Genomic DNA, 25,791 nt, shown 5'->3' on the forward strand with positions numbered 1-25,791 from the left:
ATAGTCTGTGATTATTTCTGTAGTACTGCGCATGATTACATTTCATTCAATAAATTAAATAAAGCACGGCTTTGGGTCAGTTGATAAAGGTGTGCTGACTCTGAGCTTCAAATTTGGCAGGACCCGAGTTCGATTCCTGGTACTTGTAATCTCAAAAGAATTATTTACGAATAATTAAATACAAGATCTATTTCCAAGACCACTGATGATGGGTATTTCGCAATACTCGAAACAGCTGTATGGTCAGCCAAAAACTCAATTAATTAAAATAATATAAAATAAATTTTTGTTGTTGTAGTTTACTACTGTTCGAGAAACCGTTTTATAAATTAAATAAATCTAATTGAAATATAGTGAGAGTCGTCAACCATTGTCGCTAGTATCTGAAGTATAATTGTACGTTGGGCATTGTATGGAGTGCCGGCATATGTCAATCAAAATCAGCTGATTAACATATCTGTTTTTTAGCGCTTTTGGTTTTATTTCGCGTATTCTTTGCTACTTGTAGATTTGACAATTGTCGTAAACATAATTTGAAGTAGAATTCACACAATTCGACGCCGGCATTTTAAGAGTTGGAGTTGGGTCAGTTATTTTCTATTTTGGTCATATAATAAAGCATGAAATGCAATGGAGGCAAAAATTTTGGATGCTGTAAATAATTTTTTGGTGTGAAAAATAATTTGCTTTAAAAAAGAAATAATATTAATAGTTTTTGGTTTTCTTTTATAGAAAGTGAATTCAAAGGTTGTACTGTTTTCGTCAGCCATCGTTTATAATCCCGAAGATGAGGAGGCTAGTTCGACAAAATTTATGGATTTAATTGGTAAAACTCATAATTGCGCCAAAATAACTGTTATTATTAATTAGTTTATTACGTTGAATAAAATACAGTTACCAGCTTTGGGAGTGTGCCACAAGACAGTAAGGAGGGACTTGTGAGGCAGTACCTGCAGCGTACTGCGACTGCAACCAATTTAAATCAATTAAGAGTGCTGTTGAAAACGCTAAGTAAATTGGTTGATGCACACCTCATAACCGCAAGGTTAATATATTTATAATATTAAACTATTTGAGTTTAAACTTAAATATTGAAATATTGTAGACTGCTCTGTGATAAAATCTTATTGTGCGACAAACTCGTTTATGAAAACAAAGATTTTTGGATTGAATGTTTTCGCCTTATAAAGAAAGTAATAACACAGGTGGACTATAAGGGAGTACGTGAAGTTATGAAGGTGTTTTGTTTAAAATAGAAAATACATTATTATAATGACAAGTTATATATGTTGATGATTTCAGGTATGTCGTGATAAGGCACAATCTTTCCCGTTGAATATAAATGTGATATACATGCCACAACTATCAGCTTTAGAAGAAATAATCCGTTTGATATTTGACAGAAACAAGTGTTTGCTGCCGGCATATTTTATAGCAAATGAAATAATGAAACCATTCCCATACCATTGGGTGAGTAGTTTTACCGCATTGTACCGCTTTAACGTTTAATACTTTCTTATATTGCCCATTTAGAAAATTAATAAATTAATGACAGATTTTTTGGAAGAATTTCGCAGTATAGCACAAATGGTTTCCATAATAGGACATTCACACATGCTACCAATAGTTGAACATTTTGGATATGCAGACCATATGATGAATTCTTGGAAATTAGATCATAATACATTAAAATTTAATTTTAAAGGTTGTCTGCCTTATGAACCAGAACTATTGGAAGAGCAAACGCAACTATTACGCTATGTTCTAAATCAACCATATTCGAAAGAGATGGTATCTGTTATGCTTAACTTACAAAAGCAACAAAAGGAACGCTGTAATGCTCTGGAAGAGCAATTAGTTAGTTTAATAATAAGCGCAATGGAAATGACTGAATCGTCTGAATCAAGTTCAGCAAGCAGTTCTAGTGCGCCAGAGGAACAAATTTCCGATAATGAATGGGTTTGGTTGCATCTATCATCTCAATTAATATATTTTGTATTATTTCAATTTGTTAGTTTTATGCAAATCGTGCTAGCATTATATGAAAAGGTTAATAATTGAAATAGATTCATGTAAGAAAACATAATAATATTATTTATTTTTCTAAAAAGCTCTCAAAAATGGAGTTACGTAAAGGTCGTGATCAACTAATGTGGATTTTATTACAGTTCATATCTGGAAGCATACAGAAAAATCCAGTATTTAATAACTCTTATTTAAGTTAATTTTTATTAATGTATGTTTTTTTATAGATTGCAAATTTCTTACCAATGTTTAAACTTTTCGATTTACTATATCCAGAGCAAGAACCATTAAAGTTGCCAGAATGCACTAAATCATCATCTCTTCGGCAGGTAATATTAAAACCTATTAAATTTTAATTGAAATCTATTTCTAATCTCGTTATTCAGATGGCACCAATTTGTATTTGGATACATTTAATGAAAAAAGCACGTGTGGAAAATATGAACATAAATCGTCCACTACCAATTGCTTTGAAGAATCATCATGAGTAAATATTAAATACATCTAAAAAAGAAATATCTTTAATTAATTATAACATATGTCTTTCAAGTTTTCTACAACATTTGGTTATGCCAAGTACTTTGATGACTATTAGTCTTGGAAATGATTTTCGTATAATATTAATATGTAATGCGTATTCTACAAATCAGGAATACTTTGCACGTCCAATGAACATTTTGGTTGAAGCATTAAATAGTACTAAGACGACAGGGGGAACACAAGTACCTTCGGTTCCTTTTTCAATGGTTGTTCTTGATAGTTTAACTGTACACAGTAAAATGTCGCTTATTCATAGGTAATAAATAGTTTGTAAAAATATGCACTGAATATTAATTGATAACAATTATAATTTGTTATAATTTGCAGTTTTGTTACACAAATGATTAAGCAAGCACAGAGTAAAAGTACTGTTCCAACTCCTGCTCTTGTAGAAACTTATGCACGTCTTCTTGTTTATACTGAAATAGAATCTTTGGGAATTAAAGGATTTTTAAGTGAGTTTATTAAGAGATACATTATATATTTATATAAAATTATATAAAAATAATTAGGTGTAAGCTTTATATATTACATTATATGTAATTGTTATAAATTTCTATGCAAAATATTTTATTTTTGAAGTAAAATAAAGCTTATACTACTACTACTGCTACTACTACCATAAAATAATATAGATGGTCTACGAGTTAGAATGAAATGTTTTTGTATTAAATTATATTTTTTTTAAATATAAACAAAAATTTTAACAATCAATAACTGTTACTTGTTAATAATTTAAATTGTAAAATAACCGACCTTAAGCCTTGTATTTATTATATTATATATATATATTATTGTAATTTTTTTAAATTAAGATTGATTAAATTAAGTTAAATTTTCGGAGTGTATTGTGGTAACATAATAATAGTTTAAGAGAATTCTAAATAAACCTAAGTAAAATTTATGTATTATGCGGTAATATAGACGAATTGTAACGTATTGTGCAGCAAACTCACTGTTCTGCCTACTTTCAACCATAATCTTTTAACCCATAGTAAAATTCAGTCTTGCTGTACAACGGATTAAAACATGTGTATCTTGTATTAGTAGTACTAATTAACCCAGTCAATTTTAGACTTGGAATTTTATGGTATATAATTAATTATAATAATTAACGTTATCAAAAACGACACCTAACTTTCTTTATATATTCTAGTTGTACATACATTCACACTATAAAGTTAATCACGTCTTTGTACTTGTGTAATCAAAGTTTTATAAGAAAATTAAAAAAGTTTTAAATTTAATTTTCATAGCTCAATTACTTCCAACTGTTTTTAAACATCATGCATGGGGAATATTACACACACTGCTAGAAATGTTCTCTTTTCGTTTACATCATATTCCAACTCATTATCGTGTACAGCTACTATCGCACTTACATTCCTTAGCTCCAGTGCCACAAACAAATAAAATGCAATTAAACTTATGGTAACATTTTTTTCGCATTACAAATAATTTATAATAATATTAACGACTAATTAACAATTACAGTTTTGAATCAACCGCTTTGCGTCTTATAACTGGTTTAGGCTCCGTTGAGGTACAACCGCAACTCTCTCGACATTTGAATGAAAAGCCATCTGGTTCTGTCGTATCTACAGATAGCGAAGAATTGAATCGCGTGTTAATTTTGACATTAGCTCGATCTATGCATATTACCGGATCCGGTACTAAAAGGAATATTAATATATATACATATATTTTAACTAATTTAATGAATTTATAGGTGATGATTTACAGGCCTGGTGTAAAGAGTTACTGACCACAATAATGCAAAATACCCCACACTCTTGGGCTTCACATTCATTAGCTTGTTTTCCTCCGGCCTTAAATGAATTTTTTACTCAAAATAGTCATCCAATAGAAAATAAAACATTATTGAAGAAATCAGTTGAAGAGGAATACCGCAATTGGACATCAATGTCTAACGAGAGTGATATAATTGCACATTTCATACGGCCCACTACAAATCCTTTATTTTTATGTTTACTTTTTAAAATGATTTGGGAAACGGAAACTATAAGTCCTGTGGCATATAAGTAAGCAATTTGTATTCTATTTAAGCGAAGTAATTGAAAATGTGCATGAAAATCGAAATTTCAACAATTTTCGTGCAGCTTTGGTAGTCATTTGCTTCAAAATGAGCAGGTTTAAAGTTCTAATCCTGACATTTGTAGTCCCACAATTCTGATGATGAGACGATAATCGTAACCACCTTAACAAATTTAATTAATTGACTACTGTTTCATCTTCTTTATTTTTTTTAAATTCTATAAATTTTTATTATATTTTTAGAATACTTGAAGGCATAAGTGCACGTGCGCTTTCTGCTCATTTACGTAAATTATGCGATTATTTGGTTGGGGAAGTTGCCAACTCCAATGGCAAAGATTTCATACACAAGTGCGTCGACACAATTAACAATATGATCTGGAAATATAATGTTGTTACTGTTGACCGCGTTGTACTCTGCTTATCATTACGTACGCAGGAGGGTAATGAGGCACAAGTATGTTTTTTAATTATACAGTTACTTTTATTAAAAGCCTCAGAATTAAGAAACCGCATACAAGAATTCTGCAAAGAAACGAATCCTGATCACTGGAAACAAAATAATTGGTTGATATTATTGTAAAATTAAATTAGTAACTAGTTATTTTAATTGAATAAGAAATTTTAGGTACGAAAAACATTTATCATTCCATCAAAAATATCCTGAAAAATTTGCTCCTGATGAATCTGCTTCACATACTCCATTGCCCGTGTACTTCACTAATGTTTGTTTAAGATTTTTACCGGTGCTAGACATAGTGGTCCATCGTTTCATAGAATTACCCATACAACATGTGCATCAAATACTAGAAGTAATACTGGATCACCTGAGTATTTTGTACAAGTTTCATGGTAAATATATATATTTCATTTATATGTTAATTATTAATTAAAATCTTATCCAAAATTAATAGATCGTCCAATAACTTATTTGTATAATACCTTCCATTTTTATGAACATATATTAAGAGACCGCCCATCACTTAAAAAGAAAATGGTTTGTTATTATTTTTAAGATATATCTAAAAATTCATATTTACTGTTATGAATTATTTCTACAGATAAGTGCAATAACAGGCGCTTTTACTGACATACGACCACCTTATTGGTGCCTCAGTGATCCGTATAAAACATTTTTACAAAATCAGGAGCTTTTATGGAATCCGGAGCTTAGTTATTACATACAGCTAATACGTCGATTATCCGATAGTGAGTGTTATTGTGTACAAAAATTAAATTATTTAACTATAATAATTTATTTAAATATTTTTTAATAATTTTTCCAGCAATAAATGGTAAAAATCTATTTTACAATACGGACTGGCGTTTTAATGAGTTCCCCAATGCACCAACTCATGCGCTCTATGTTACTTGCGTGGAATTGCTTAGTCTGCCAGTAGCACCAACAGTAGTGGCAAATAATATTATTGACATTATTGTAAAAGGTTACTCACAAATTCCACAAAAGGAAATATATAGCTATATAAATGCTGTGGGTATTGTATTGGCTGCATTACCAGAAGCATATTGGAGTTGCATATATGATCGCCTACAGGAAGTGTTGAAATCTCCAAAAATGTTGAAATGGACATATCGCTTTAATGCTTTTCAAATATTCAATTTTAAAACAGTTCGTGAAGCAATGATTGATAAGAGTTATGTCGTTGTATTGGCAGTAGCACATTCTGTGTTTCATCATATGGGTGGCTTCAAATTGGCTTTAATGACAAAGTTTGTATATGTTTACGTATAAATGCAATCATTAATTATTTCTCTTTTTTTGGACTTTAAGATATCTGGAAGAGAAGTTAAAACCTTGCATATGTACTGAACATCAGTTAATATTCCTATGCCATGTATTTGGTCCATTTTTGCAGCGTATAGAGCAAGAGAAGCCAAATGCAGTTGCTGGTATTGCCATTTTACTCTATGAATTGCTGGAAGTTGTGGATAAGCAACATGGTCCTAATAATCTGGAATATATGGATCCTATTTGCGATTTTCTGTATGTTTTTATTTTTCTCATTTGATTTAATTGAAGTTTAATCAACAAATATTTATTTTAGTTATCATATAAAATACATTTATGTTGGAAATTTTATAAAGAATGAATCAGAAGCGATTATTAAGCGTCTGCGACCCACCTTACAGTTGCGTCTACGTTTTATTACACATTTAAATCTCGAAGATATACAAGCAGAAAAGAAGTAAGCATTTAAAAAAATGATCCATTAAAATGTTTTGTCATCAGTGATATGTGCCCAAATTTAAAAAGATTTAGTTCCAGCATTTATTAGTACATAGCAAAAACCTAGACCTCCTTTTATAATATATATGTAATATGTGTATATTTGTGTTAATATAAATAACTTCACCAATTTAGCACTAACACACGTACTATGTGAAAAGTATCCGGAATTTTGTTTTCTGTAAATTGGTGGCTATGATGTACTGTGCTATCATGCAAGATTTGAGAGTGATCTTTTACTAATTATATTTACATTAGGATTTTTTCATATGGCATGCTCCCATATGATTTTCTTCTATTCGCAATGCTGCGATTACCAATTCCAAAAAAGAGTTTCGAATTGCTTGCAGTCATTAAAGAAAATTGGCTTAATGAGTTGAAAGTGTATGGAGGTATATGAAGGTGTTACCATATACTACAGTAGTTGTAATAATAAGTTGGGTAGTACTTTGGTAAAACAAATATGTTTCAAGTTGATTGTGCCATTAAAAAAAAAATGGCTGAAGGAGTTGAAAATCACATCCCAAATAGTCATCTACTATGATCCGCATTCGACAGAGTGTAAATCTTTGAAGGCGATACAACAAATTTTGTTTAATTGGTGATTATTTTGTATGCTTAACATTCCGGATACTTTTTATACAAAACATAAGAAAACAAGTTACAGTAATTTATGTTATATTAAAGCGTTCTTAAAATGTTGAATGGGGTAAAGGATATGTTTGAGTGACAGTAGACTGCTATATATATTCATTAATATTTTTATATTATTCTATTTTCAGATCTGATAAAGAATAACCTTACGCGAAACATGATTTTCTTCATCTTAAGATTTTCATATCTTTCTTAACAACATTAGTTATTACATTTTTAATGATTTTTTCACATTATAAGTGCTGCTAAATAAAATAATTTATTATTAAAGAGTTATTTTCAAAATATTTTCAGTTCTGAGTCACAAAATCATGCAATAACAACTGCACAAAATATAAATAATATGGCAAATCAACCACAAATTCAGACAAGTAATATAATGCAACAACAGCAGCAACAACAGCAACAACAACAACAGCAACAGCAATCACAACAAACAAATCAACAACAACAGCAGAATAGTTTAAATGTTGGTCTAATGGCAAGTGGACAGCAACAACAACAACAACAACAACAGCAGCAGCAGCAACAGCAACAACAATCGAATCAGACACTACAATTGAGTCAACAACAGCAACAACAACTACAGCAACAAATGCAAATGCATCAACAACAACAAATGCAACAAATTCAACAACAACAACAGCAACATCAATTGCAGCCACAACACATACAACAGCAACAATTTCAATTGCAACAACAACAACAACAACAGTTACAACAACACATGCAACATTTACAACAACAGCAGATGCAGCAGCAACAGCAACAAATACGACATAATTAAGTTATTTTATATTAGCATGCAAAAATATATACTGTATTCATAACTTTTAAATTAATTTCTTTTTTGTAATTAATCGATCTTTAGACTTCCCCTGAGAAGAAGATAGGTTTCTTCCTCTCAGTCCTGGTTAAGTTCAATTTAAATTCCGCACATTCTCTAATCTCTAATTCTAATTCCCAAATAATTTTCTCCACTCTCACACTACCAGTGTACCGATCCACATCCAAACCCCTTACCCATGTATTCGTCTTGTAATTCTTTTATCCTAATGTTATAAGCTTTATAGATTACGAGCTACAACAACAACACAATCGTGTAATGATTCTAAAGAGTTCCATTAAAAATTATTTGAAGTCGTGATATAGGATTTTCTTAGAATAGATTTCGAGATTTCCATTTCGAATAGTCTGTTTACGACAAACTATTAGAATTGAGTAATGTATTCATGAGTATAGCAGAGATAACATATATGAGTATAATTTGCGTCAAATATAGTATGTACTATAATGATACGGTATTTATATTTAATGAGACAACCACAATTCTTTGGATCAGAATCTTACCGTTTATTGCTATAGAAAAGGTGTTTATTAGAGAGTAGCAAAGAGTCATAAATTCAAAATTAGCGAGATTCTTACATACAACGTTTATAATGTATGTATTTAATTTGTTTTTAAATACTTATAGATCACTTATAAGTATTTTGCATAATATTTGTGACAGTTAATTTCGGGTGATTCACACGCGAAAAGAGTTTAGGTAAAAGAGTAAATTAAGTAAAAGAGACAAAAAGCCGAAAGTAAGTATTAACTCATTTAATACTTAAGTCTCACTCGATTGCTGAATGGTACTATATGAATTATATAATATGTATATATGTCCTGGGAACAAAGTTTATGCGTAATGAATGATGGGAATTGTGTAAGATGGTGGAAAAACATTAGCTTGCATTTAAAAGTGGTCTTGAAAGCCATAGTTAGAGAGTAGAATAAAACTCATAGTTTTTCCTACCTCATTAAAATAAAAGGAAAGATACTGGTCAGGCTTGAGACCTCACGTAACAAAGGAGAATATTGGGGACAAAGTACCTGGAGATTAGATTGTGTCAACGGGTAAAACATATCTGCTTTAAAAAATAGCAAGTATAAATTAATAAAAATCTGCTTAAGATCTGGTCTAAAAACTTGCTTTAGATAATCTTTAAAAAATGCTTTGCGGGTCTGTTTCAATTACTCATAGAATCACAAAAATTCCTACCACAAAATCAAGATAGTGAATTAGCGGTCTATTTGGTATTGCTATGGACCAATAGGTCTATGTGTGGTTCACTGCTAGCTAACCTAACCCAACTGTTTATACGAAATTAGTTTAATTTTTCTCTTTACCTGATTATGTCTTAAAACTATCGTTAATATACCTAAATGAGTTATACATCATCCTCTATGTGAGGATAAGCTATAAAACATAACTCCAAGGTATTCAAGTTTGTCAATAAATTATAGTTGATTACCGTCTATCTTAAAACCGAACATAAAGTTCCGGAAACCTTTAAAGCGGTTTCATTTCAAACCCCTGAAGGCAATAACAGAAATTTGAGAAAGATTCTACGAGCCGGACACTCATTTTAAAGGTAAAACTGAAGTGCACATGACAGTACCTTTCGAAAAAGAATTGGAAAGTACATTGCAGAAGAGTTGTGTAGACGTATAATTGTAAAGCTTGTAAATGAAACACTATACACTAATTAATATCAAGACATTCGGTATATGATAAAGGATCATATTATTAAATCCTTTCATGTGATGGATACAGGTACTGTCATGTCAAAACCAAGATATTTGGCCAATACACATATCATTCTGTACATCGTAAAGGATATATGTATATATATGTAATATTATAAAATTGTTTTTATCAATATCTTCTGTCGGTCTTTGCTTAATCTAATGCTATTAAGTTATTTCCCCTAACTGGTTTCATTACTACAATCTTTACATAGTTCATAACTAACAGTTGGTTTTATTTAATTAAAGTCTCACATGTAGTTTGAATAACCATTTGATACCATATAGTAACGATTTTACTATATTCACAGACCAATTGGTTTTTTTATCCCATCATTTGATTCCATATAGTAACAATTTTGCTATATACACACCAATTGGGGTTTTTTTATTCTATCATGGAATACATTTAGGACGTGTGCGAGTTAGGGTAAGTACAGTATTGCAATACAATCGCGGTTGAAATTTTAATAAATTATGCTTTAGGTTCTGCAACAGTTTCATTATGTTTAAGAAAATTTATACTACAAATATCTATATCTATTTATTATAATAAATGTTTTTATTTAATATGATATAAGCAAACATTTAAGTATATTTTGAATTTTAAAGTTGAGGAATCCATTCCCAGTAAATTAGTCCATTTCATAAAAATCAAAATTACGTTATATATATATATTTTAAAAGTTATAATTTTTTATATATTTTAATCTTAAAAAAATAAAAGATATTTTCGTTGAAACAGTGTATTATTTATTTTTATATTGCTTTAAATAAAATTTAAAATACAAAATTTCGCAGAATATTTAGGCATGGCATTGCTATGGTTTTGACAGCTCCGGAAAATATTGCCGCGTAAATATTGCATAGTACAATCTGTCGCGCACCACAATTATTGCAGGGCCTAATTGTGTTTATTTATTAATTACAAATTACAATAATTTTGATAAAACTACAATGAAATGCAAAATACCAGAAATATCTTGGCACAATCGGGATCCAGTGTTAAGTGTGGATATACAGCAAGCGCAGGTTGGAGGAAACAAATCGTTTTACCGATTAGCTTCAGGCGGTACAGACACGCACGTACTCATATGGTATGTAGAGCTTATGTCAGATGACTCTGATATAAATTTGGATTTAGTTGCTGACTTATCGCGTCATCAGCGTGCTGTGAACTGTGTGAAATGGTCACCGAATGGTGAATTATTAGCATCTGGCGATGATGAAAGTGTGATATTCATATGGAAACAGAAGAGTGAAAACGAACCAGTGAATATATTAGACCCAACAAATGAACAGGACAAAGAGGTGTGGATCACCTTAAAAATTTTGAGAGGTCATATGGAAGATGTATATGATTTAAGTTGGGCACCAAATTCTCAATTTCTAGTAAGCGGTTCTGTGGATAATTCAGCAATTATTTGGGATATTAATAAAGGAAAATCAATTTCTATTTTAAATGATCACAAAGGTTTTGTACAAGGTGTTGCATGGGATCCTAAGAATCAATATATCGCAACATTAAGCACTGATAGGTAAATTATTTATTATATTTATAAAAGTAAAAATTATTATATACTTAAATTAGTAAATAATTCTTTATTTTATAGACATTTACGTATTTTTGATATACAAACCAAAAAAGTAATCCATCGTATCAGCAAAGGTTTGTTACCTGCGTTGGAAGGACACGAACTTTATGAGCGTCGAATTCGTTATTTCCACGATGATACATTGCAAACATTTTTTCGCAGATTATGTTTTACGCCTGATGGCAAATTTTTACTAACACCGTCTGGCATTACAGACTACGATGGCGTTGTACGTCCAATAAACACATTATATGTCTTCAGCCGTTATGCGCTGCGTCAGCCATCCATTATGCTTCCTTTTGTGAATCAGTACACAGTTGCAGTACGCTGTAGTCCTATACTTTACAAGTTACGAAAAAGTGATGTAGAAAAAAATCCAGCTGTGATTCCTTTACCATATCGCATGATATTTGCTGTGGCTACAAAAAGTTCAGTCTACTTTTATGACACTCAACAGAATCGACCTTTTGCTGTCGTATCAAATATACATTACACACGTTTGACGGATGTAACTTGGTCTCATGATGGAAGAATTGTTATTGTATCTAGCACTGATGGTTTTTGTTCGCTTATAACATTTGAGAAGAACGAGTTGGGTGAGGAATACGAAGATTCGAAATCGATACTTGAAAATCTACAAGTGACTGAAACAGTGGTGAATGTTAAAAGAAAAAAGCAAAAAGAAAATGATAATCAAACACAAAAGGGACGTAAAGCTTCTACGGATGATTTTTCAAATAGCCCAAAAGTTTTAAAAAGAAACACCCGACTAGAAAACGTAAAAGAAACTAATGAAACTAGATCAGAAACTAAGGACTTAACACAAACAGACACTATTGAGAATTCGACAAAAGAAAAAGTAACTGCACAAACAAAGAAGGACCTTACACAAACAAACTCTATAGAGACTTCGACAAAAGAAATAATGAATGCATCAAATGTTAATGACAATCAAGATATCAGCAAATCAAATGAGTCTATAACAACCGGAAACAAACTTTTGTCAGTCGACATTATTTTAGATAAAGAAATTTTAAGCAGTGATGAGAAGTTCGAGTCACCGGAGAAGAAAAGCCGCCCAGCTACACCAATTAGCATACGGCGTCATCCACGCACACCAAACAGTATGACTCCTACTTTGATAAATTCTATCAGCGAAAAAAAAACTTTGGCAACTGATATCAATAAGTCGCCAATGTCTTCATTACAGCAAACAAATTCACCACATAACGCAAAGCGTGCCACACCAATTGCAGTACGACGTACACCACGTACTCTCATTAAAGAAATACCAATTACAGAGACACCTGCGCCAATTGAAGAAGCTATGGATGCATGGCCAGTAACGGACTTAAAAACAAGCACAGTTCTGAATAACACGCCAACAGATACACCAAATGCTACAGAACCTGTAAACACATTGATTATTAATGACGATACTGCTGAAAATACAGAGAATATACGACTCGTTTACGAGGAAACCATTGAAGAAAAACTTTCACAAACACCGACAAAAACCAACACAACTGATAAAGTGTCTACAGATCAAATTTGCGAAAGCAACGATGAGAAAAGTTCTGTAGCTGCACAAAGTAAGACGGAAGAAGTTAGAAAAGTCAGCACTCCTAACTTAAAACAACAGACACCTAACAACAAAACACCGCGGCGCGTATCCTTGAAAACAATTTCCACTCCAAAGTCTAAAAAAAAATTGTAATTTGAATTTTGTTTGACTGTTATGGTTTGGTACATCCGAATGCTTTTATTTAATAAAAAATATATAACTTTTTATTGTATTAACACTAAACTATTATGCACTTAAATTGAATTTCATAATTTAAATTTCTGTTTTTCGATGTAATTATTTTAACACAACAGGAAGATACATTCTGATAATTTTGGTTGTAAGTTCTGTAGCATTACGTTTTTAGATGAAACTTTTATAGCTATTGTGGGTAAGTGTTTATTCCATTTGAAGTAGACTACAGACTCGTAGACTCCTTTATCTGTTCCCTTCAAATTTACAATAACTGATGTTTCATTTATTTATGACTTCGTTACATTGAGTTGAGTAGATTCTTTCATTTTGATCCAGTTGTTTTAATTAATATTCATACATATATTCACCGCTTATATTATTTCATTCACGCATTCGCCATTTCATCCATTCTTAGCTACTCATAAAAATTTTGGGGGTTACAACAATGACAGAAGCTATTGCCTACCAAATTTATTTCATTTCAAATCGAGAAAAAGTATAATTTTATTCATGATAGCTCTTGACTTTTAACAAATATGCGTTGAAACAATTACTAGGTTCAGCCTGGTTTTGTCGTAGTATTTTTAATAGATGATAGTTCCGTAGAATCTACATTTTAGGTGAAAGCAATCGTTTTTTCGAAAAATTTAGCGATAAACCACATAAAAACTAAAATATTTTACATGTCAATTTAGATATTTAAAACATATTTTTTGTTTTTCGTCTCGTTTTTCATTATTTTTTTCGTTTACTTAACTAAGTGTACATTAAAAAAAGTATATAAAGTAATTATGTATTAAGTTAATTTTTTTCTTACATTAAAAAGTATTCATAAATAAATTAACATTGTGTGAATTATTAAAAAGTTAAATAGTAAAATCAATCTAGTTTTGCGGGCATAGTGCGGGCCTGAGCACGGACACGCATTTCATACTCTGTACGGTTTTGACAGTAAATAGTGTACGCTTCAGCCTGTGCAGGATCTTTGATATTCGGTTCGTTAAGAAGTTTTTGTATACCTAACAGAACTTGTTTAATTGTGATAGCGGGACGCCAATCTTTTTCTTCATCTAGCAATGAAAGGCATACTGTTCCAGATGGATATACGTTGGGATGGAATAATGGCGGCTCGAATTTGCATTTCGGTGGAGATGTTGGGTAGTCATCCTTGAAAATCATACGTAACTTATAATATCCGTTTTCCCACGGTGTGTCCTTTTTGCCAGGTATAACGCATTCCCAGATCATAAGATTTAAGGAACCGTCACTGTTTTTTACTGGCCTGTTGAATATTCAAATACATATTTGTATATAATGAAGAGTAAATTAAATATATATATATATATATATTTACTATATGATGTACGTATAAATTACTCACTTTGCAACAAATCCAAATGGATGGTCTTTGCGCCAATTTTTCCGTTCTTCACCTAAGCGTGTTATAGCAATCCCCGACATGATTTCGTCCTAGTTATTTACAAAAGACTATATTTTACTTTTTACCGCCTGCACTGAACTTGCGACACTCTGGAATAAATTTTAAAATGGCTGGAAATGTCAAAATAATTTTAGTGTTGCTCCTCGGAAAAAACAAGTATAACAGTTGTTTAATGTGGCGTTTACACTACCAAACATATATTCATATTTTTGTTGTGTTCTGTACAATAATATATATAAAAATTATATACTCGTGAAACTTAAATCATTTATAACAAATAAAGAAAATAAAATAAATATAAGAATAGCATTAGTAAGCATTTCTATCTTAAGTATTTTGATAAATTTATTTATTTACGTATTTGAATTTATTAGTAAATGAAATGCTCATATAATTTTAACGGATGACTAGAATTTTGCAATATATTTCTAGTGAACTGCATTGAAATTTAAGAAGTAAATTTTTTGCGAATAAAATCTAACTCTGATGTTTTTAAGAGCATTGTTGTTGCTTTTCATTTTTTCTTTGTGAGAATTTTTTGGTTACTCTAAAAGAAAAAATTACGGCTTATGTAAGAATTTGATATATTTGTCTTGACTTCAAAGTGTTAAGTAATAAATTTTCACAGAAATTATTTAATAATGTTCAAACATTTTTGCATAAAATTGATTTTAATATCACATTTTCATTTTATATATAAAATACACGACAAAAATTTTAAAATTTTGGTAATTTTCCTTGTGGGAAATTTATTTTTAAGGGTTGTATTCCACATTTTTCGCCTTAAGTTATTTGATTTATATGCATGTTTCTACTGAATACAAAATAACATTTGCTAATCAAATTAAAATTTAGTTGTTTTCATTGGCATAAATTGATTATTGTATTTTAAAGAGTTTCAAAAAAAACTTTTGTTTCTTTACATTTATATCGTTTTCATTAATTGATCATGTAAAACGCAGAGAAATGATTCATAACTCTAAAAAAACAAACACATATAGAAAATTTTAACATGAACATTTTAAAAAATTCTCACCTTTGAGTTGTTTGTTTTTTTATTTAATTCTATTTTGTTTCATATGTCAAATTTCTTTTTCTATGGTTAATCAAAATTCATTAGCAACCTAAAGCAAATAAAATTGTCTAACGAAGGCAGTGGAAACATACTATTATGCACGTTTGGTCATTAAGGCTGGTAATGATAATTTACCACACAAACACCTTTCATTTAAATGAGCTCATTACAAATAAATCAACAGGCGAAAAATTCGCCTTTTCAGAACCCCTAAAAACGCTGTAAACCAACGTACTGAGAAAGTAAGCATTTAGTCAAATCTTTTTTATGCACAATCTGTTTTTGCCCAATTCACAGTGTCTTCTGATTATCTTATCTGCTCAATCGTTCCCCCAGATATTCTGTATGTATACTAATTTAACAAAGCCTGTCCAGTGTTAAAATAATGTGACATGTAACTGATCTCAAGTCAGCCTCGACCAGATCATTTTACTTTTGGTGATTATTCAAACTTGTTCTGTGTGTGTGTGTGTGTCCATAGTTAATCATATCTTAAACTATCATAACCTAAGAGTACTTTTGCCAACAAATCCCTGAATAACAGTTCGAGATAAAGATTCATATCTTCATCTGCTCTATCTGCAGTTTAGAAGTATCCATGCTAGCTAGCCTAGCCTCTGTACTTTTATAGTGTAGTACTGCTATTAGTTCTGTACTCTTTCATAATAGTTGTTTTCTAAAACAAAAATTTCAGATATATTAAATTAAAACTAAAAAAAATCTTTTTGTTGTTTTTATTTCGTAATTAAAGATGTTCTAACACTGTGATGTTTCTTTTTTACATACAAACATGTTTTTTAAAAGTTTATTTATTATTATTTTTTTCTTAAATTGTATTATATTAAATTCAAATATAAATCTATATACACATATATATATATATAATGAAATATATGGATACTTATATATATATATAAATATTTTATATATTTATATTTCATATATATATATATATATTTCATTATATATATATATATGTATATATAGATATTATGCAGTTGGTTTTTTATTCATGGTCGATCTTTTGACGCTGTTATTATTTTAATCATATTGAGTTATCAATATATATAATTATTTTGTAATATTATCAGCTAAATGATTTTTTCAATGATCTTATTGTTAAATAATTTTAAAAATTTATTTACTGTTTAACATATCAATTAAATTTGAATATTTTATTTTAATATAAACAATGTTTATTTATATTTATTTATATTTAAATTGCTCGACTTTGTTTTGAAAATAAAAGGAATTTTGATATAATTGATATAATTGTATATATATCTGTATATATATGTATTTCAATATTTAACTAAATAAATATAAAATAAAAATTATATAAATTATTTTTTCTTTAAAGGTGTGAAATGATAAAATAAAATTATAAAATTTGAAACAAATTCTCAAAATTTGTTCATATTAGTAAATCTGATAACTTTTACATATATAACAAATTTTATTTTTTTTTCATAAATTTTTATATTTTTTACTAAATTTTCGACTGTAACTGTTCAATTAATTTTGTAAAATTTTACTTTCTCAATGATATTGTTTTTTTTATTTTGTTTCTTATAACATTTTAATTCTTAATTAAAACAACTAAAGCAATTATATTAGGCTACAAATTAGATTTAACATCTATACTTTGTCTACCTATTTAGTATCCTTTTTGTATATTCAATTTTATCGCTAGTTTTTTTTTATATTTTTCCACATTAAAGTATAAAAAAATAATGCAAACATTACAAAAAAATATGTATATTGGAAATATTTATTACATAGATATAAATGAAATAGTAGTGAACTTTTCCACATGATTTAATTTACAATTAAAATTTTTGTAAACAAAACAATAATTACCCAAGTCAAGGATTTTAAATTCAATCTCAATGAGTTATACCATATGCGAATATGCGAATGAACGTGTGTAAGAGAGGAAACTGTGAGCGGACTCTGTGCGAATTTACCCAAAATTTATTTTCAGCAAATAGAAAAGTATATTCCTTACTGTTTCCTATTATTATTAGGCAGGAATTTATCAATAAAATGATTTCATAAGATCGAATAGGCCTTAGATGGTTTTAGAACTCAAGGGTATATAAAATAATGTAGGAGAAAGAGTTTTATTACTTAATGGAACCGGAGCGAAAACTCAAGATATACGAGTTTCGAATTGGTTTGAAAACTAGCATATATTAATATGTTGCAAATATATTTGGAAACAATATGTATATTAAACTAATTATTAGTTACTTTTGGTGTATTATATAAAAATAAGAATTATACAAAATAATTTAATTAATATTTTTTGGTTATACATTTTTTATTGTTGGTTATTTCCTTACGGCAATTTAAATTAGTATGAGACCACTGAGATTTAAGAGCGAGTTCATGCTTTATATTGACAAAAAGTATTAAATATATATATTATATATAAGTTTTTATGATTTATTTAGTAATATAAATTTTTCAAGTTTAGTTTGTATGTGGTTTTGATTTTAAACTATTCAATAAAAAATATTCAATTTTTTTTGTTTATTATTTAAATTGCAGTATTTAATTTAGAAGTTGAAATTTGATAAATCAATTTTGATATATATAATATACTATTTCAATAGTTTTCAAATCAAATATACGAGAAAAATATATGTAAAGTTAAATTTACGTTTATATTGTTTATAAATAACTTTAAATAATTACATTTTATTTAGCATAAAGTTTTAATTTATAATCATTTATAGTATAATTTTTCTTATTATAATTATTTATTTATTTGTTTTAATAATAATTACAATTATTAAATATTTGTAAAAATGGTCACGTTGTTATTTTTTTTCTTTTTGTAGAAGATTTTTATTTATATGAATATATAAATTTTTTTTTATTAATTTTTGTTTTTTGTGAATTGAAGTAGAAAGTAAATATAATTTTTTCTTATCAAGTCGTTTTAGATATATATAATTTTTTAATTGTTTCATCTTTGTGCATGAATTATATGAGCTATTATTTTTATATATTTATTACAAATCTTAGGATTTTTGTTCAATTTTATTATAAATTTTGTTTTTATTTTTATGTTTTTATGTGTGTTAGTGTGGTAAATGCAAGTATAAAGTGTACAACTTAAGTTTGTTGTTTAAAGCGATTTGATATATAAAAAAAGATAGTATTAAATAAAAAAAATTCATTTATACATAAACTAAATGCCATTTTACCTAATTTTTATATTATTGAGGGCATTTATACTTATTTCATTATTAATTTGTATTATTTTAAATGTTATTTTCATTAACATTTTCTGCTTCAAATCAACTGACAAGTACAATAAGAGAACCACATTTAAAATTGTTAATAGAAATGTATTAAATAATTTTTTTATATACAAAATACAGTTTATACTAAGTAAATACTATTCTCTGAGAAGTACTAAATTCGTTGAACAATTTAATCAAGCTTTTTAAATTTCAGACATTTATTAACCAATTAAAACTATAGCTGATAAAATTGCATATAAGAAAATTAAATTATTTTTAATTTAACAAAGATAAAATAATAAAGAGACCATAATGACGTGCTAAATATGTTATAAATTCTAAAAATAATATACCTGATTATAAATTATAACATTTATGCGAAAATAAAATATAAATTGTGTTTAAAAAACATTTATAAGACATAAAAGTTAAATAAATAAAATCAATAATATATTAATAATAAAAAAATAAATAAAATAATGATAACATTAATTAAATATGAAGTAGTTTATCATAGGATAGGGATATCACTTTGATTTTTTATTCTAGTCCTAAATTTTGTTTGCTTCTTAATTAATATGAGTGGAAAAAAAAAAATATATATATAAAAAAAATATATAATATATTAAATATATATATATATATATATTATTAATATATATATATATATATAAAAATATAAAATATATAGATACGGATACCTAAATTGTAAAAAGAAAATGCAATATACGTTAAGAAACATTTAATAAATACAAATTTAAATGAATAAAACTGCTTAATAATTTAAAATTTTAATTTAGTTTTTAATTTTTAAAAAATGTTACTATTTGATATTTAAGAATATATATATAATATTTAATATAATATATTAATATATTAATTAATTAATATATTAATTATAATATATTAATTTAATATTAATATATTTAATAATATTTAATATATATGTATATAATATTATATTTATATATTCTGTAAATAACAATTAAGATTAATATTGAAATCAAAAATAATAACGCTAATAATAAATTCAGTAGTTATAAAATAAATAATAATAAAATATACAATAACAAAATATAATAAATATATATAAATTAAACTGAAAAATATAAAATAATTTTAATTGAAAACCATAAAATTTTACAACCTTAATGTTAAAAAAGCAATTCACTAAAATTGTTTTAAATTGTTTTAAATGACTAATATAGTTAAGATAAGATTAATTAATTATTAAATTAAAAACAATGAATGGAATAAGATGAGATCAACAATCAGAATAAATTTAAGTGATGAAACTTAAAATAAAACGTAACTAACTTTAAACAAATATACAAAATAAAATACAATAAAATAAAATAAAAAAACAATCTTCCCTATCTTCGTATGCTTTATAAAAACAAAAAGAACAAAAATAAAAAAATAATACTGCTGTATATAAACTGATTACTCCAAAATATATGGAATTATGTTAGAAAAGGAAGAAAAAGACTAATTATATGATTTTAAATTGTATATAATCAACCTTAAAAAGTTTTAAGACAAAAAATTTTTGTTTTAATTTTTATTAATATATTTTTGAATAAATATATATAAAATTTATATATATATCAGTAAACAATAGACACCACGCGAACAATTTTTTTTAAATTAAATTTCTTATAGTTTTTTCTATTGCACAAATTGATATTTATTGAAATATTATTATTTTTAATAATTTATTTTTTTTATTACATTAAAAACAATTGGTTTATAGAATTTTCGAATTTTTATTTTAATCGTACACATATATTTAATTTAACTTAAAACTAACATAAATACGGAAAATATAAATAAGTAATAGTTTATAAATAAATATTCGAAAAATATACAAATAAAAGTTTTAGGAAAGTATTTGAGACATTATAGAGAAGAGAAGCACATTAATTGATACAAATAGAATTTAAACAAAGTATACATGAATATAAAGAAACAAAATGCAATAAATATTTTAAATACAAATAATTAAATTTAAATTTAAACAGTAACATATACATTATAAAAAATACTATTTATGCATTTAGTAAAATAAAAATAAAAAAAAAGTACATATATAAAAAATACACAACACGTGTTAAATGCCACTTCTAACAATTTAATACGTTACAATAACATATAAATAATTATTATACATACAGAAATAGTACTATATATTTATTATTATATATATATATATAATTCTCAAAATTCTCATAAATCATTTTATTATTTGTTTTTAAATGTGCGTGTTTTTATTGCTATTATAACATGTTTTTAAAAAATAGTTTGATTTGAAAAAAATGCAAATAAATCAGCATCCTTATAAACTAAATAGGATGCTTATTCAGCTTAATATTTTTTATTGAAATGCAAGTAAATACAAATTTTATTTATTTTAAGTAAAAGTTAAAAAATTGAAGTGAGAAATAATTATTAAAATTTGTGTTTTGTTTGCTGGGTGATAAACAAAAACCTTAATTGTGGAATTCGATTTTATTTCAGCACTTTTTTTTAATTAAAAGAGAATGCATAGTGTTTACACTTAAACTAAGTTCTCCTACGAGATTAGTTTCAAGCCAAGTATGAACTTTCGTTTCCAGCATTTAAGAGTAAATCGTGTGCGAATTTTGAGTGGGACTGTACTTTATTAATTTTCTGTGTTTGTTCGTTATGAACTAAAATACTAGAATATTTTTTAATACTAATTTTTTTTATAAATATATTTGGTTTCAGCAAAAATTACATATAATAACTAAGGAAGAGAGAGCGAGATAAACAGAGAGGATAAGGAGAGTTTTTGAAATGTATGTAAATTAATGTAATATAAATAAATGAAAATATTTCCGGTTGCAACTATAAATTCGTTTTTTTTTATTTTCTTAATTTATTTGAAACTTTATCAAAAGATATTGGTTTGGAATAAATTTTTTGAACATTTCTGATAGAACCTATTATATATTAAGAGAATGAAAATATTGAAGAAATTTTTTGTTCGCTAAAATAATTTATTTTATCTTATATGGCATAAGTAAACTGGTCGAGAATTTTTTTTTAATATTGTTAACAATATAAAAAAAGTCAAATTTTAAGACTAAAATAAATAAAATTTAATTTAAAAAACTTAAAAACAAACTCGCTTTTTCTTGTGTGCGTTTATGTGTGTGCTTTTGTTATATTTTATGTTGAATTGAATTTTTTTTAATAAAATGTTAATTTAAGTATTTAATGTACGTTTGTTTTCCTTTTTTTGTTGCATGTTCACCTATTAAAAATTATTTACTAAAGTTGCTAAATTTAATGTTTAAATTATGTTTACAAAAATTACATATGAAATGAGTTCCAGAAGAAATTTTCTGTATTAGTAAATCGTTTTGTTCTTTTGATTCTCATTATTTATTTTTTTTATTCTATATATATATATATATATATATATAGTTTGTTTGTGACTACTTAAAATTATAATGAATTTATTTGCAATTATAATTTAAACTTTACTTCGTTCAACATTTGCTTTTCAATTCTGGAAAAATAGACTTGAATATTTTAGCAATTATAAAAAATCTGAATATTTAAACACAATTTTTTCAATCAGTATAAAATCAATTAAAGATATTGAAGTTTTGAAGAATTCTCACTGAGTCTAGAAAAAAGAGTGTTTTCAGCATTTAGAAAGGATATACAAAATATTTTGTGTCAGTTGTTTTGTTTTTGTGATCATGATTGATGTTTGCTTAACTATTTTACTATTTCTAATCCAATTTCATGTTGTCCTTATTATTATATTATTTTCTGCTATTGTTCTAATCAACATTACAATTATTGCTGTGTTATTGTTGTTAATAGAGAGATAAAATGGCTTCCATCATTAGTTCCTTTTTTTAATTTGTTTGACTTAGTTTAGTACAAACCGCAACCTCGCAAATTATTTGCAATGATCACATCGGTGACAGCATCGAATACAAATTGAATGTTGTTCGTATCTGTGGCACACGTCATGTGGCAGTAAATTTCTTTTGAGGTTGATTTGTTTTTCGCTTCAAATTGAGCTTGAATATATGCAGCTGCTTCTCCATATTCTTGTCCACCTAAAAATATAATATATGATGTTATGAACATTATTAATTATACAAGTTGAAATAGATAATAGTATTTAATTTGTAGTATTGAATGGAAAACCTGTGGTTTAATTAAAGTTTAACAGAAAGAAATAGAAAAATAAAGTTGCATAAAGTGATGCTAGATACTTGGCTAAGAGCTCAATTGGTTAGGTGTAATGGTGAGCACAACAGTTATTCCTATCCTAGTTCTTTTGCTCTAATATTGGTCATATTCACTAAATAGAAAAGATGAGTATTTGTTTTTAAAACAAATCTTTAGCCCGACACGAAACCAGGGGTAAAGTTAGATATGGTGAAGCCGCATCCGAAACGAATCAATTATCTATACAAATCAAATGTCAATAAAATGTATTTATCTGCAGTGAATTGAATGGAGTATGTATTTTGATATGGTATGTATGAAACCATATCAAATGTATGGTATTTTGGTAAGCATATCAATAATAGGTGCATTGGCTAATCTACTATTCACAAGAGCTGGCGTTTACAGATCATTTTCCAACAAGTACAAGTAATAAGTAAAAACTTCTCCAGAAATTGTAATTGGCTGCGATAGTCTAAGTACAGTTAATATAATTTACTGCAATACTGCAGTTGGTTCAGAGAAATTTATCAAAAAAAAAAAACCAAAAGATTTCATCCAATATTTTTGGGTTTTTTTCTCTGTAAATTTATGGCCGCGGATCGGTGTATCACGTTCTTATGTATAGAAAGGATTTAGCAAATGGATTATACTTTAAACCTATTGTAAAATATTCTGAGTAAGATATTATAATAATATTTAGTAAGATATATTATGAAGTAATATATACTCACAGTTAGCAATATATGGTAGCATCTTTAAAACTGATTAAAATTTTTCTTGCAATATAAAAATACTTAGTTTAGAGATTTAAAAATGGATTCATTAACAGGATTAAAAATTGATATAAATTCACTAATAAATACGATTTATTGACATTGAAATATAAAAGAAAAATTAATACTAGTTCGAAATAATATTAATTACATTTAATCTCAATTACTAAGCCATCTGGATTGCGAGATTAAATTCAAATTACGCGCTGTGATATCTGGTAAATAAGCCCTGGCTTCTAAGAATCTAAGACTTATTGTTAGGATTTAAAAAAAGCGATTGAATAATGACATATTGTTAATTAAAAAAAAAGTTATTTGGATTGCGGTAGTCGTTTTAAATAACATGGACTTATTTTATATATGTTTATATATTTATTTTAACTGCAGAAACTAAATAAAAATTGAATAATAATCTACTGCTAATTAAATTAATCTATAAAATAAATGACGAAAAGTATAATAATTGGAAAGGTATATATTGTTATCGGAAATAATAAACTAAAACCTTCAAAGAAGTTTGTTAAATATATATAAAAAGAAAAAAAAAATTTATTTTTTTTTATTTTAATATTTTTTTAAATAACAAAATGTTTTAATCCGACAAAAGACAAAAAAAATAATAATAATGTATAATTACAGATTTTATTCATTTGAGTATTTAACACTCAAATAGTGAAATTGACATACCTGTATACTCGGGGAAGCAGATTGTCAATGGACTCTTTCGAATCTTTTCCTCGAATAAATCCTTTTTATTCAAAAATAATATAATCGAAGTATCTGTGAACCATTTATTATTGCAAATAGAATCAAAGAGTTTGAGTGATTCTTGCATTCGGTTCTAGAGACGAAAAAAATTATTTGTTAAACAGTTAATTTTTTTTCATAAATTATTAATTAATACCGTAGTTTCATCTTCATGCAAGACTTGATCATATTCTGACATGGCAACGCAGAAAATAATTGCAGTTACATCCTCAAAACAATGAATCCATTTCTTTCGTTCAGAACGTTGCCCACCAACGTCAAATAGTCTAAATAGGAATACAATTTAATAAGACTTGTAGCGGTATTGGATGTGGAAAAAACTTACTTGAAGTTAAGATTTTTGAAGGAGAAGTGCACTTCAACAATACCAGTTGTTTTGACACGAGTGCGTAGAATATCCTGCTCAGTTGGCTGATAATCCTTAGCGCCTAACCGATCCAAATCGTCAAGGAAACTAAAAAACGAGAAATTGTATGTAAGTTCATTTATTTATCTTAATATATATATATATATATATGGGTTAATTAAATATATGAGTACACATGAGTTGTTGCTTTTTCTTATGATTTCTTTATATACATATAAAAATATAACAAATCTCATCTTCATGCAAAGAATTACGGATTAATTTCGTTTTCAACCCACACAAACACAATTGTCTGTTGTGCTTAGAATTTACAATGATATTGCTTAACCACATTTTGATTAGTCAATTTACTCAAGTTGATTATCTTCCACTTAAGTGGATTAGAATTACTTAAGTTTAAACTGAAATATTAATGTGCGTCCATAACAAAACGTTTAGCATTTGTCAA

At 27.2% G+C, this 25,791-nt stretch overlaps 5 protein-coding genes across 5 annotated transcripts; 3 read left to right on the plus strand and 2 right to left on the minus strand.

Moving 5' to 3' along the window:
* The first annotated feature begins 630 nt into the window (after positions 1-630).
* On the plus strand, positions 631-7,755 carry LOC119679311 (mediator of RNA polymerase II transcription subunit 23-like). Its single transcript, XM_038091585.1, has 22 exons — positions 631-669; positions 733-826; positions 895-1,045; positions 1,106-1,238; positions 1,303-1,470; positions 1,534-2,049; positions 2,112-2,198; positions 2,253-2,354; positions 2,412-2,512; positions 2,576-2,821; positions 2,893-3,020; positions 3,822-3,996; positions 4,060-4,235; positions 4,295-4,607; positions 4,864-5,187; positions 5,249-5,472; positions 5,535-5,617; positions 5,682-5,829; positions 5,907-6,351; positions 6,413-6,625; positions 6,687-6,827; positions 7,651-7,755. The coding sequence occupies exons 1-22, from the start codon at positions 631-633 to the stop codon at positions 7,664-7,666; spliced, it is 4,023 nt and encodes a 1,340-aa protein (XP_037947513.1). The 3' UTR covers positions 7,667-7,755.
* LOC119674966 (ataxin-8-like) lies at positions 7,657-8,650 on the plus strand. Its single transcript, XM_038086122.1, has 3 exons — positions 7,657-7,761; positions 7,817-8,215; positions 8,596-8,650. The coding sequence occupies exons 1-3, from the start codon at positions 7,742-7,744 to the stop codon at positions 8,648-8,650; spliced, it is 474 nt and encodes a 157-aa protein (XP_037942050.1). The 5' UTR covers positions 7,657-7,741.
* A 2,280-nt stretch (positions 8,651-10,930) lies between these two features.
* On the plus strand, positions 10,931-13,676 carry LOC119680995 (chromatin assembly factor 1 subunit B-like). Its single transcript, XM_038094047.1, has 2 exons — positions 10,931-11,631; positions 11,707-13,676. The coding sequence occupies exons 1-2, from the start codon at positions 11,051-11,053 to the stop codon at positions 13,403-13,405; spliced, it is 2,280 nt and encodes a 759-aa protein (XP_037949975.1). The 5' UTR covers positions 10,931-11,050; the 3' UTR covers positions 13,406-13,676.
* A 492-nt stretch (positions 13,677-14,168) lies between these two features.
* LOC119679676 (SUMO-conjugating enzyme UBC9-B-like) lies at positions 14,169-15,052 on the minus strand. Its single transcript, XM_038092164.1, has 2 exons — positions 14,829-15,052; positions 14,169-14,729 (listed from the first exon to the last, which is right to left on the minus strand). Exons 1-2 carry the CDS (start codon positions 14,906-14,908, stop codon positions 14,327-14,329), a joined length of 483 nt encoding a protein of 160 aa, XP_037948092.1. The 5' UTR covers positions 14,909-15,052; the 3' UTR covers positions 14,169-14,326.
* Positions 15,053-22,826: 7,774 nt separating this feature from the next.
* On the minus strand, positions 22,827-25,450 carry LOC119685014 (G protein alpha o subunit-like; the record flags this gene model as incomplete). The annotated part of the gene is made up of 4 exons (XM_038099179.1): positions 22,827-23,317; positions 24,896-25,049; positions 25,113-25,242; positions 25,302-25,450. Coding segments are annotated over 4 exons (621 nt in total), but the record flags the coding sequence as incomplete, so codon positions are not given.
* Between the last annotated feature and the right edge of the window lie 341 nt (positions 25,451-25,791).

Source organism: Teleopsis dalmanni, chromosome 2 (genome assembly GCF_002237135.1).
Source record: "Teleopsis dalmanni isolate 2A chromosome 2, ASM223713v2, whole genome shotgun sequence".
Lineage (NCBI taxonomy): Eukaryota > Metazoa > Arthropoda > Insecta > Diptera > Diopsidae > Teleopsis > Teleopsis dalmanni.

What these genes read in the sequence shown, in the direction of transcription:
- LOC119679311 (XM_038091585.1), top strand. Translation starts at nt 631, where the DNA reads ATGGAGGCAAAAATTTTGGATGCTGTAAATAATTTTTTG. An exon ending in GCTTTGAAGAATCATCATGA is followed by an intron (nt 2,513 to 2,575) that starts GTAAATATTAAA and finishes ATGTCTTTCAAG; the next exon opens with TTTTCTACAACATTTGGTTA. An exon ending in TATTTTGTACAAGTTTCATG is followed by an intron (nt 5,473 to 5,534) that starts GTAAATATATAT and finishes CAAAATTAATAG; the next exon opens with ATCGTCCAATAACTTATTTG.
- LOC119674966 (XM_038086122.1), top strand. Translation starts at nt 7,742, where the DNA reads ATGATTTTTTCACATTATAA. An exon ending in ATGATTTTTTCACATTATAA is followed by an intron (nt 7,762 to 7,816) that starts GTGCTGCTAAAT and finishes AAATATTTTCAG; the next exon opens with TTCTGAGTCACAAAATCATG. An exon ending in CAACAGCAACAATTTCAATT is followed by an intron (nt 8,216 to 8,595) that starts GCAACAACAACA and finishes TAAGCTTTATAG; the next exon opens with ATTACGAGCTACAACAACAA.
- LOC119680995 (XM_038094047.1), top strand. Translation starts at nt 11,051, where the DNA reads ATGAAATGCAAAATACCAGAAATATCTTGGCACAATCGGGATCCAGTG. An exon ending in GCAACATTAAGCACTGATAG is followed by an intron (nt 11,632 to 11,706) that starts GTAAATTATTTA and finishes TTTATTTTATAG; the next exon opens with ACATTTACGTATTTTTGATA.
- LOC119679676 (XM_038092164.1), bottom strand. Translation starts at nt 14,908, where the DNA reads ATGTCGGGGATTGCTATAACACGCTTAGGTGAAGAACGGAAAAATTGG. An exon ending in CCATTTGGATTTGTTGCAAA is followed by an intron (nt 14,730 to 14,828) that starts GTGAGTAATTTA and finishes AATATTCAACAG; the next exon opens with GCCAGTAAAAAACAGTGACG.